The sequence below is a fragment of the Pollicipes pollicipes genome, unplaced genomic scaffold, assembly GCF_011947565.3.
Source record: "Pollicipes pollicipes isolate AB1234 unplaced genomic scaffold, Ppol_2.1 Scaffold_4002;HRSCAF=4701_pilon_pilon_pilon, whole genome shotgun sequence".
Lineage (NCBI taxonomy): Eukaryota > Metazoa > Arthropoda > Thecostraca > Pollicipedomorpha > Pollicipedidae > Pollicipes > Pollicipes pollicipes.
The window spans coordinates 43,853,018-43,863,325 of record NW_023596420.1 but is presented as its reverse complement, the minus strand read 5'-3'; the positions used below and the strand labels follow the sequence as shown (position 1 = coordinate 43,863,325).

Genomic DNA, 10,308 nt, shown 5'->3' with positions numbered 1-10,308 from the left:
TTTTAGCTAACAGACATTGTTCTCCCAAATATCAGCGTGATTGATGGGCAGGCCTCTGAGGTTTTTGTTCTTCATTTTAAGGCTGCAGATGATAAGACCACACATGTGTATACCATGGCCTTCATTTCATAAGTCTCACAGCACATATTTTATCTACAGATGGGATACATGCATCATCAAAATATGACATAGAGCTCAGATATGCTATGCTGTACCTATGCTTTGATTATTGGAATCCCACTTAAAGACACTGAATGGTTATCATTTGCACATTGAGTATGCTATTTGTCTTATCATTAATATAATCAGTTTCCTATTTTTCCACATGTGATGCATCTTCATCACTAATTGGCATGCATCATCTGAGCAGTATGACATTCAGTGCATATAGATGTTAGCTCCTGATATAATATCAGCATCTAAACTGCATAGTTTATAGGGAGAAACATTCACCAGTAGTTACATGATAGCCACTCCAAAGGCTTTGTGAAAGTGAGATGATGAGGACAAGTACTCCAGTTATGCCAAATTCAGCATGACATGTACAAACTTTGGCAGGAAAGAGTCACCCTGAAAGCCATGGATTCTCCCACATCTAATGCCCTTTGGCATAACTTTGCTCCTCACTCCTTTCTGGGCATAAACAATGATGTTGCTTCTTATGGAGATATAACTGAAACCAGCTAACTGAACTGACTTGTATTTAAACTCACCACCACACATTATTTCAGCAGAGCAAGTGACAATATGGATGCTGACAACCTAGAAGACATCCCACGCTCACCAGATCCAGACAGTGGCTTGGCTGACTACCCTGATGCAGGGAATGGCATGGCTGATTCTCTGGACCTGGCTGGAGGCACGGACGACCCTCTAGACGACGATGGCGTCACGTCCGCCCCTTCGGACATCGACGCGTCCGGCTACCCCGGTGGCATGGGGGACATGGCCGAACATGACGACGCCGGCGCCAGCCCGGATGGCGACAATCCCTTCGTTGTTGACGGTGGCGCCAGCCCAGCGCCTCTGATCGACGGTGACAGCGGCTTGAGCGACCGGGCGGACTCGGCCGTCGGCAGCCGGCCGGGGACGGTGGCCGGCGCGCGGGCCGGCCTGACTGGACGGGCCACGCCGGCCGTCCTGGCGGGCGAGGGCCGGGCCACGCCGGCCGTCCTAGCGGGCGAGGGCCGGGCCACGCCGGCCGTCCTGGCGGGCGAAGGCCGGGCCACGCCGGCCGTCCCAGCGGGCAATGGTCGGGCCACGCCGGCCGTCCCAGCGGGCGAGGGCCGGGCCACGCCGGCGGCCGAGGGCCCGGCACCGCCGTCCCGGCCGGCCACCAGCCGGCCGCCGTTCTCGCTGGCCGGCTCCCGGTCGGCCTCGGCGGCCGGCTCACGGCCGGGCTCGGAGCCACCGGAGGGCGTCGGCGACGGCCACACCGGCGCGGCCAGCTCACGCGCCGTCACGCCGGCCGGGTGAGAGACGCTCGGCTCCAGCCCCAGCGGGAGGCAGATAGATCGTGCAGAATCGCGATTTTGGGGGAAGGATTACTATGCAAGGAGTGGCTATTAAATTGTTCGCTTCAACCGCAATGTGTCTGTCAGTCATGTAGCTGTAATAGCTGAAAAGTTTTTGGATAGTGAATGGATAGTTCGTGTTTCTCCGGGTGTCGTCTTTAACGATTGATGTCTTGCACTGGAATCTTAGGTACAGATGGCATGGCTGTCTCGTGCACACAAAGAATGGAAACATAATCTAGGTTAAGAGCTGCAGCATGTATTCGATCTGTGGACGAATACCTTCTGTCTGTCTTTGTTTGGACTACTTGATATTTACACATATTGTGTGGTTACAGCGACCCAAAGCTTTTGCCAAGGCAGAGCATCAAACCTGAAGACCTGGAGAAGCCACTTAAAGAAGCGCCGGAGGAGGAGTTCGAGTTTCAAGGGTAAACCACGGTTACATAGATTATGTCTGTTTCAGAGGATGGGTCCTGCCAAAAACAGTTTTCGACGTCAACGTGGGAAACGCTGTGGCAATCTGTGTGGACGCATTTTTCTGGATATTGTTTGGGGGCGTAATTGCCGGATGACTGTGGCACAGTTCGTGCGGTCGAAGCCCGACTTCCACCTCTCGACGGTCGGCACGGCCGAGCCGTCTCAGCCGACTGGTGACGCTGTTCTGTCGGCAGCGAGAATATCTGGGTGATCGCCGAGAAGATGAACCAGGCTCGCATCCTGCGCGGCTTCCAGCTCTCTGAGGCGCAGAGCGTCGAGACCACGCTGCTCTTCGTCGGCGGCAAGCAGGCGGTCAGTGGTCTGGAGAGCGGGGTGTGACTATCATGCAGTCCGTCGCTGAGCCCGAGTCATGCCTCGCCGCCGCGCTCCGGACCCGGAGAGCGGCGGGGAGGTTTGTTGTGAGTGGCTGGCTTGGCCAGTAGGCCTGTGGGCAGCAGGACGTTTTCCATAAGAGTGGTGTGACGCGCCGCAGAAAACAACAGCTTATGAAAGCATTTCGTTGACTGCGGGAGCTTGAGCGATTATTTTGTCTGCTGAGCATTATATCCTCCACGGAGTTGTGCCCCTGACGAACCCGTTTGCTGTGTGATTCAGGGAAAGTCGAGCATAATTCACAAGTTTCTGGATCGCGAGGAAGCGCCAAAGAAGACGCTGGGATTGGAGTACTCATATGGTCGCAAGGCAGGCAAAAGCGTGGTATGTAATCAACCCGCACCGCGTGCCACTCGCTTTCATGTCTTATCTTTACATGCCGTTATCTGTACGTCTTTGTTCCCCAAACAAGCACTGCAAAGAAGGAAATTAAGTTGGTGTTCCAGCATATTTGTATCGAAACCTTCCTCTGTTCGTAAGCGTCGTGCTTGCGTATGCACTGTACAATGCGTAAACAAGCTGAATGTTTTCTTCGTATTTTGAGCCCACATTTTGTGATTTTGGGGATGAATTTTAGGCATCTACTGCGTTGCAGGGTGTGGACGGTTTTGTGGTCGCGCTATGATTACAGCTGACAAATACGGGATGTCGCATGAGGGGTTCAGAAGCCTCCGCATAACCTCCGTAGTTGGACATCACAGCCGTATTTGAAGTGCGCGTTCGGTTACGTTCCGTCCCTGCGCCTAGTCTAGCGATGACAATCCGTACAATACGTATTCCCGCTGGGGCAGCATGCTAACCCGCGCTGTTCTCACAGCGGTCAGGCACGGTGCACGGCAGTGCGGCGTGCTAGCTCTAGCGTTAGCGGGTCATCTTCAGCGCGTATCAGTGACACCTGCGCGGTGTCCTGTGCGGCTGTCCTTGCGGGGGAGCGTCCCCAGTGTCCGCGCGTGACGACCGGCGGTGTTTCCGGTGCGGCGACGGCAGCTGAAGGACGTGTGCCACATCTGGGAGCTGGGCGGCGGCACCACTTACACGCCGCTGCTGGAGACGCCGCTGGAGGCCGAGAGGCTGCCCACTGTCGCCATCTTCCTGGTGATCGACCTCAACAAGCCACAGAGCATGTGGTTCACGCTGGAGACCATGCTTCAGGTGGGGGTAGTGACCGTGCCGGCCGCACCAGCACACTGGGTTTTGATTAAGCTGGGTGCTCAACATGAATACGTAACGACGAAGCGGTGTGCAATAAGCAGAGGTGAAGATTTATTCCGTTGCTCCTCTGCGGGATTTAAGAATGGTTATGTATCGTGCACATAGTCACATCCGATCGACGGGACTGACCCGTGGCTGACGCAGCGATACTGCGCTAGCATTGCCGCGCCACACGCGGCACCGGTAAACGCTGGGTCGGTCGCGGTGCCTCCAGCTGCGAGGGCCTTCGATGTTGCCAACCTCGCAGGATGTGCGTGCTGGACACTCCAGGTGTGTCTGCCTTTGCTGAGCAGCGAAGGACGACCAAGTTCGACCCCTGTCCACGCGAACTCTTCATGTGCTCTTTTTTGTCGCTCGGCTGCTTCATCCCATCACAAGTGTACTGTGGGCAGCGCCTCGTATTCGGCTGCACCAGCGCCCCTGGTGGAGCTCAGTCAGACTGGATGGCGTGCACACGGTGGCTCGACACATGCAACACATGCATTTCTGCTCGGAAAGTTGTGGATCGTTGGATGCTCGCAACCGTTATAGGGAACAGGAACATACATGTCCCTGATGTTTGTTGCAGCGAAGGCCGCACATAACGCTAGCGCGTGTTGTCGTGCGTGGAATAGTCACGTAGTACGGCCTGCTGTGTTGGCTTCAGGTGCTGCGGGAGAACCTGGACACGGAGATCGGCAGCGGAGTGGGCCGAGAAATGAAGCTGAAAGAACGACTGAAACGCGCCACAGACCTACGGGTTCCACCGGACCACCAGGTGAGGGGTGACCAATCGCCTTCTGGTGCCTCCCCTTCCTTTGACCATCAGGTGAGGGCGACCACTGGCTTACTGTTGCCTCCCGGACCACCAGGTGAGGGGTGACCAGTGACTCACTGTTGCCTCCCAGACCACCAGGGGAGGGGTAACCAATGGCGTACTGGTGCCTCCCCCACCTTTGACCATTAGGTGAGGTCGACCACTGGCCTGCTGTTGCCTCCTGGACCACCAGGTGAGGGGTGACCGGTGACCTACTGGTGCCTTCCCCTCCCCTTACCATCAGGTGAGGGTGGCTACTGGCCTGCTGCCCCCCCCCCCCCCCCCCAGACCACCATTTGAGGGTGACAACTAGCTTACTGGTCCCTCTGACCACCAGGTGGATTTAATATGACAGCTGGTTTTTAAGCCGCTGGCGTCCTTTGAATTGACAATATGTCCTGATACGTGATACGTTGGAGCTGGCTCGAAACGCGGTAGGCAAGTGATGCAAACATCCCCATTCGGCTGAAACGCATGGAAAAATAGGGGCGACTCGGTTTTCTGTTGTCACACATTAACCGTGCCGTGTTTTGTAGTCATCGCGATGCGTGCTTATTGTTGCTGCTGCCGCAGCTGATGGGGGACCATTTGCCACGGATGTGAGATACACGGTCGGACCTGCCCCGGCCGCCTCCTGCGCTGCTGCGGCTGTCAGTGACACTCACAGCGGCTGGCCGGGCAGTCCGCCGAGATCGGCCGGCCGATTGGTCCGGTGGTGACTGCTCGACTGCCACCAGGGCTGTACTGGGTAGGAGGTAGTGGTAAACAGCAGATGCGAAAGTGCTACCGGGACCAGTGCATCTCCCGAAAAAACAGCAAAGCCGAGTTAAACTGAATGGGAGCTGATGCGCGCCCTGCCGCGCCACATGATCCAGCCGTGCAGTCTGGGCTGGTCGGGCGAGCTGAGACGGCTTCGTTCGCCGGTCGACAGGACTACGCCCAGATGCGGCCGTTCCCGGTGCCGCTGATCATCTTCGGGAGCCACTACGACGCATTCCAAGACTGGGACCCGGAGAAGAAGAAGCTGGTTTGCCGCACGCTTCGCTACGTGGCCCACGTCAACGGGGCGTCGCTGCAGTTCTTCTCCAGCACCGACTCGGCCCTGGTCAAGAAGGCCAAGGAGCTGATTGGCCAGTACGCTTTCGGAGGCGTCACCAGGTGAGAGCGGCGTGACGTGACGCATGCTGCTGCGCCACGCCGTCAGCACGTTAGGAAGACATAGCCGGTGTTGTCGGTTAGGCGCCATGTCAGTTGCTCAGCCCGGTGGTAACTCTTTTTGCCCACTTCGTTGTTTCTGGCATCACGACGCCATGCGACCGCGGCAATGCACCTGCGCATGTGCGGCAGCGTCGTGGCTCGCGAGAGCCCGTGTTTCCCGCGGCAGTTTGCCGCCGCCGCGCTCCTGCGCGCGCGTCCAGCTGTCGCCGCAGACTCGCGGATCCTGTGTTCTGGTCGCGTCTGCGTGCGCAAGCTTTCATCTGTCTGTTTGTGGACGGCTGCGAGCTATACCGGATAGCGGTGCCCACCCTTCCTGCCATTTGAGAGGCAGGCGACGTCATGTAGCGATAGCAGCTGAGTGCGTCGTAAAGCCTCAGTGACGACGACGACACATGCGGGATGTGAGCTCGAAATACTCCGACCCGTTGGAGTGCCCTCCCTGTCTAACAGTGGTTGGCCGTCCCTTGGTGCCTCCCTGCCTGGTGCCCCCCCCCCCCTGACTGCGTGTGTGTGTATGTTTGTGTGTGTGCTTGCGTGCGTGTGCGTGCGTGCATGCGTGCGTGGTGCGTGTGCGTGTGCGTGTGGCGTGTGCGTGTGCGTGTGCGGGTGCGTGTGCGTGTGCGTGTGCGTGTGCGTGTGCGTGTGTGCGTGTGCGTGTGTGTGTGTGTGTCGTGTGGTGGCTGTGTGTGTGTGTGTGTGTGTGTGTGTGTGTGTGTGTGTGTGTGTGTGTGTGGTGTGTGTGTGTGTTGCCGTTCTCCCCCTGCGGTCACCTGGGGCTAGGGCCGTCCGTGCCACAGTGGTACCAGTGATTTCGGCCGGGCCTGCCGCGCCTTTACGCTGCCGCACTGCGAGTGTTTGTATGTACGTGGTATCGTCTGCCCCGTGCCATGATGCGAGCCCGCCGTGCCTCGATGTCGGCGCCGCCGCTACCGCTACGGGTTGTGCGGTACCGACGTGCGGTGGCGCTCCGGCCCCGCTCTGTCCCCACAACCCCCGGCCACCTCCGTGTCGTGCCGGCGTGTAGTGATGCTGCGGCGCCCCCTCTGTCCCCACACACCTCGGCCATCTCCGTGTAGTGCCGGTGTGTGGTGGCGCTGACGGACCGGTGGCCGGTCTGTGTCCGGTGACATGGCGGTCGCCTCCGTTGCTGCAGCGGCCAGCTGGCGCAGGACTACAACAAGCCGCTGCTGGTTCCCGCCGGCGCCGACTCGCTAGCCGGCATACTGGGCGTCGGCGCCGACGCCAGCCAAAGCGCCGTCAAGAACGCGTTCGTCGCTCAGTACCCGCAGGTGCGCCCGAACGGACGGGAAGCAGCGCGGCCGCCAGCTTGTCATGCCTCTCCGAGGAGAAAGGAAAACCACAAAGCCTTAGCGCAGACCCCTGACGTCATAAGTCAGCCGTTGTTACTCGAAAAGACGCTACCTGCACGTAGGTGGTCCCATATGCGGCCACAAACTTCGCACCGGCTGGTGGGCCGGCGTCCGCCCAGCTCATCCTACAACCGCTGTCCCAACGTTACTGCCCATTTCGCTGTCGTTCGCTGTGCATTGTCCCGTGCAACAGATTTGATTGTTGCTTCCACTGCCTTAGTTTACACTGTGCATGACTGACACAGTTGTGGTACAGCCGGTACCACCTGCGCCCTCCCGCGCGTGCGCGGACGTTCGCTGCCTCGTTGAGTGTCCGGCCCGGTCGGGCGTTAGGTCAGGTCGGGGCTGGCGAACGGTAGCCGAGTAACCTGCGGATAGCGGTCCTGTGCTCGGGGAGCGGAAAATGTGAACGTTATGAGCGCACCCAGGGGTTAAATCGCGCATTGTAGACGCGCTTGAAAGTAAAATGCAATTACTTTTGTCCTCACTCAGTGTTCTTGGCTGCTGCCGAGTATGATGAGAAGGCACAACGTTGTCCGGTCGCCTCACCCCTCGCCTGCGTCCTGATCAGTTTTCCTCGCACAGCGCATGCTTATCTGACCTGTGGAGCTGCCAGACAGCGGAGCCGAACTCGTGTCGACATTGTGATGACCAGCCCGCGTGGTCCGGCAGGATGCCAACAGCTCCAATGTGCTGCCGGAGGATCCAGCCAAGGACCTCAACTTCCGCGAGAGCGAGATCGATCAGCTGAGGGCGCAGAAGGATCAGGTATGCGGCCAGCGGCAGGAGGCACCCCGAGCGAGATTGCCCTGCCATTCACCGCTGCCGCGCGGAGGGATGGGAGCGGGGCGGGGGAGGGGGAAGAACGCAGAACGGTACCGGTCTTCAGCTGGTGCAAGATGAGGTTAATCCTTGGCACCGTGTGGATAAATTGACTGGAGGTCAACCGTGCGGGGCCGCAGCTGGAGGCATTGACTGCACTGCCTGGGCCGTCCACTGCGGGCATACCGGTTGTATTGCTTTTGCGCCGTTGCCATGGAGACGCGTTCCAAGAGCCGCCGCAGCCGTGTCCGCGGCAACCGAATGGGACATCAGCATCGAGCTGTGTCTGCGCACTTAGATTCTATGGCTCTGAGGGCTTGAAACGCCCTTCAGCCCAAGTCATCATCATCATCGACGTCGTCGTTGGCGTTCACAACGGTCTCTGCTGAATGGCAGAGTGATATCGACTCCGACGATCGGCATCGCATGTCCTCATGTGTTGCTTACGGGTGATTGCTTTGGCAAATGGTGACCGTGCTCCCTGCGCCTGTGGTGATGCTGCATGCGGCTCATAATGGACACCAACTCGTATTTTCCATATATGTGAACGTTATTATATAAGATGTTCATGTGATCACATTTCCAGATTAATCTTAGATCTGCTAATGATGGCCACCAGACAGACTGCATGCAAGCAGAGGTTATGCGTCCTGGAGGCCTTGTTTTGCCCGACATAGCCTCATTAAAGGGACTCTGGCGGCCTTGACCTGGCGTCTTCTGATGACTCCGATCCGGCCTGCGACGGCCTCGTGTGACGGTCGTGACCTGGCCTGGCGACCTTGACCTGTTTCCCGGACCCTGATCCGAACCTTTGGTGGGTTCCTGTGATCCTGATCTCCCCTTCTCTGATAGTGTCTGGTAGCCGTATTCATCCCCCTCCCCCTCCCCCGAGGGTCTCGGGTAACCCTGATTGCGTCTCGTTTGGCAGCGCGGGACGGCCCTGACCTAGCCTTCTCTGATTGTCTTGGGCCACCCTGACATGACCTCCCCTGGTAACTTCGGGTGAGCCAGGCCTGGCCTCCTCCTATGACCTTTGGTGGCTCTGGCCTACCCTCCGCTATCATTGGTTGGCCTTGACCTGGCCTGTTCGGATGACCTCAGGTGACCCTGCTGTAACCCCCGCTGACGATGTTGAGTAACCTAAGCTCTCTGATGGCTTGGATGATCCGACCTGGTCTGCTCTGTCTGCTCTGACCTGATCTGACCTGATCTGATCTGGTCTGATCCGACCTGGTCTGCTCTGGTGACCCTGTGTGACCTGACCTGACCTGACCTCACCAGGAGCTGGAGCGGCTGCGCCGGGAGCTGGAGCGCCGCAGACGCTGGGGTGAAGAGCTGTGAGGCAGCACCGGATGGGCCGCAACAGGGACTCGATCCGTCCAGAGCCGACGCCGCGCCGTCTGCCCTGCACTTGGCGCCAGGACCGTCCACGGGCGGCCCTAGCGCTCCGACTTCTTTATTGCACTGGTATCTCCGCATTTGTCTTCAGTTGTCTGCGATGGCGCCATTGTCAGTGTTAGCTGCTGCGCTGTGGCCCCGGTCAGCGGATATGACCTGCTTGCCGCCACCCCGACTCACTTTGCACGGACAGGCTTGTGACCGTGCCCGGCACATTGACCGCCTCGCGTTTGACCATGGGCAGCGGCACTAGTTGCCGGTGCGCGGCTACATGTAATCACGCCGGTGACAGGTTGCGACGCGCCCATAGCTAAGGCCCGTGCAGAACCACACGCGACCCGGCGGGGCGATGTCCATTAAGGGCCAGGCCCGGCTGAGTTGAGGGCTTGGGCGCGCGGGCTAATTGCTCGCGGCTGCCCGCTCTGCCGGAAGCCTGTCTACCTTTCAAGTCTAGTCAAGGTATACGCGTTGTCGGTGTGTTTCTCAGCAGCAGGCGACCGGTAGATGGGGCGCTCCTTTGCTATTTGGTTGCTGTCGGCGGGCCAGGGTTTGTTGGTGGGCTGAGGCTGGTGCGGGCTGCAGGCTGTCAGCATTTCAGGTCTAGTCAAAACGTTCTCATCGCGCACGCGTTTCTCAGCAGCTTGTGCACAGTGGGTGGGGACAATGCTCTGCTGTTTGGTGGAGGGCGGTTATTGGCGGACCAGAGCTTGGGACTGAGTCGCATATGACCTAGCCTGACCGGTGATTGGGAGGAATGCATACTGACATGTCGATACGCACGTGGACAGAACTGCGGCCGGCGGCGCTGGTTGCTGTTGATCTCATTGGTCACTGTACCTCGCATGGTTGACATGATCTAAGCTAACTAAGCTTAATTGTTGCACTTTGTTGCGCGCATGAGTATTGGCCTTTTGCTGTAGTGAGCGCACCAAGCAAGTTGGCCGCATCGTGAGATTTTTTGTCTACGAGGCTTGTTTATATCCATCAGCCGGTCACGTTTTGCGTTTTTTATACCACTTTTCTGCCTTGGCTGGGCTGTGCACCACGCCAGCAATGGCACTCGTTACACACGCGCTCATGAAATGGAACACAGCTGCTTCTCATC

At 58.3% G+C, this 10,308-nt stretch overlaps 1 protein-coding gene across 1 annotated transcript; it reads left to right on the top strand.

Moving 5' to 3' along the window:
* Positions 1-1,385: 1,385 nt before the first annotated feature.
* Positions 1,386-9,227, top strand: LOC119093129 (cytoplasmic dynein 2 light intermediate chain 1). The gene is made up of 10 exons (XM_037216031.1): positions 1,386-1,472; positions 1,853-1,945; positions 2,189-2,306; positions 2,610-2,711; positions 3,375-3,539; positions 4,246-4,356; positions 5,327-5,553; positions 6,767-6,902; positions 7,656-7,751; positions 9,087-9,227. The coding sequence occupies exons 3-10, from the start codon at positions 2,217-2,219 to the stop codon at positions 9,144-9,146; spliced, it is 987 nt and encodes a 328-aa protein (XP_037071926.1). The 5' UTR covers positions 1,386-1,472; positions 1,853-1,945; positions 2,189-2,216; the 3' UTR covers positions 9,147-9,227.
* The last annotated feature ends 1,081 nt before the right edge of the window (positions 9,228-10,308 follow it).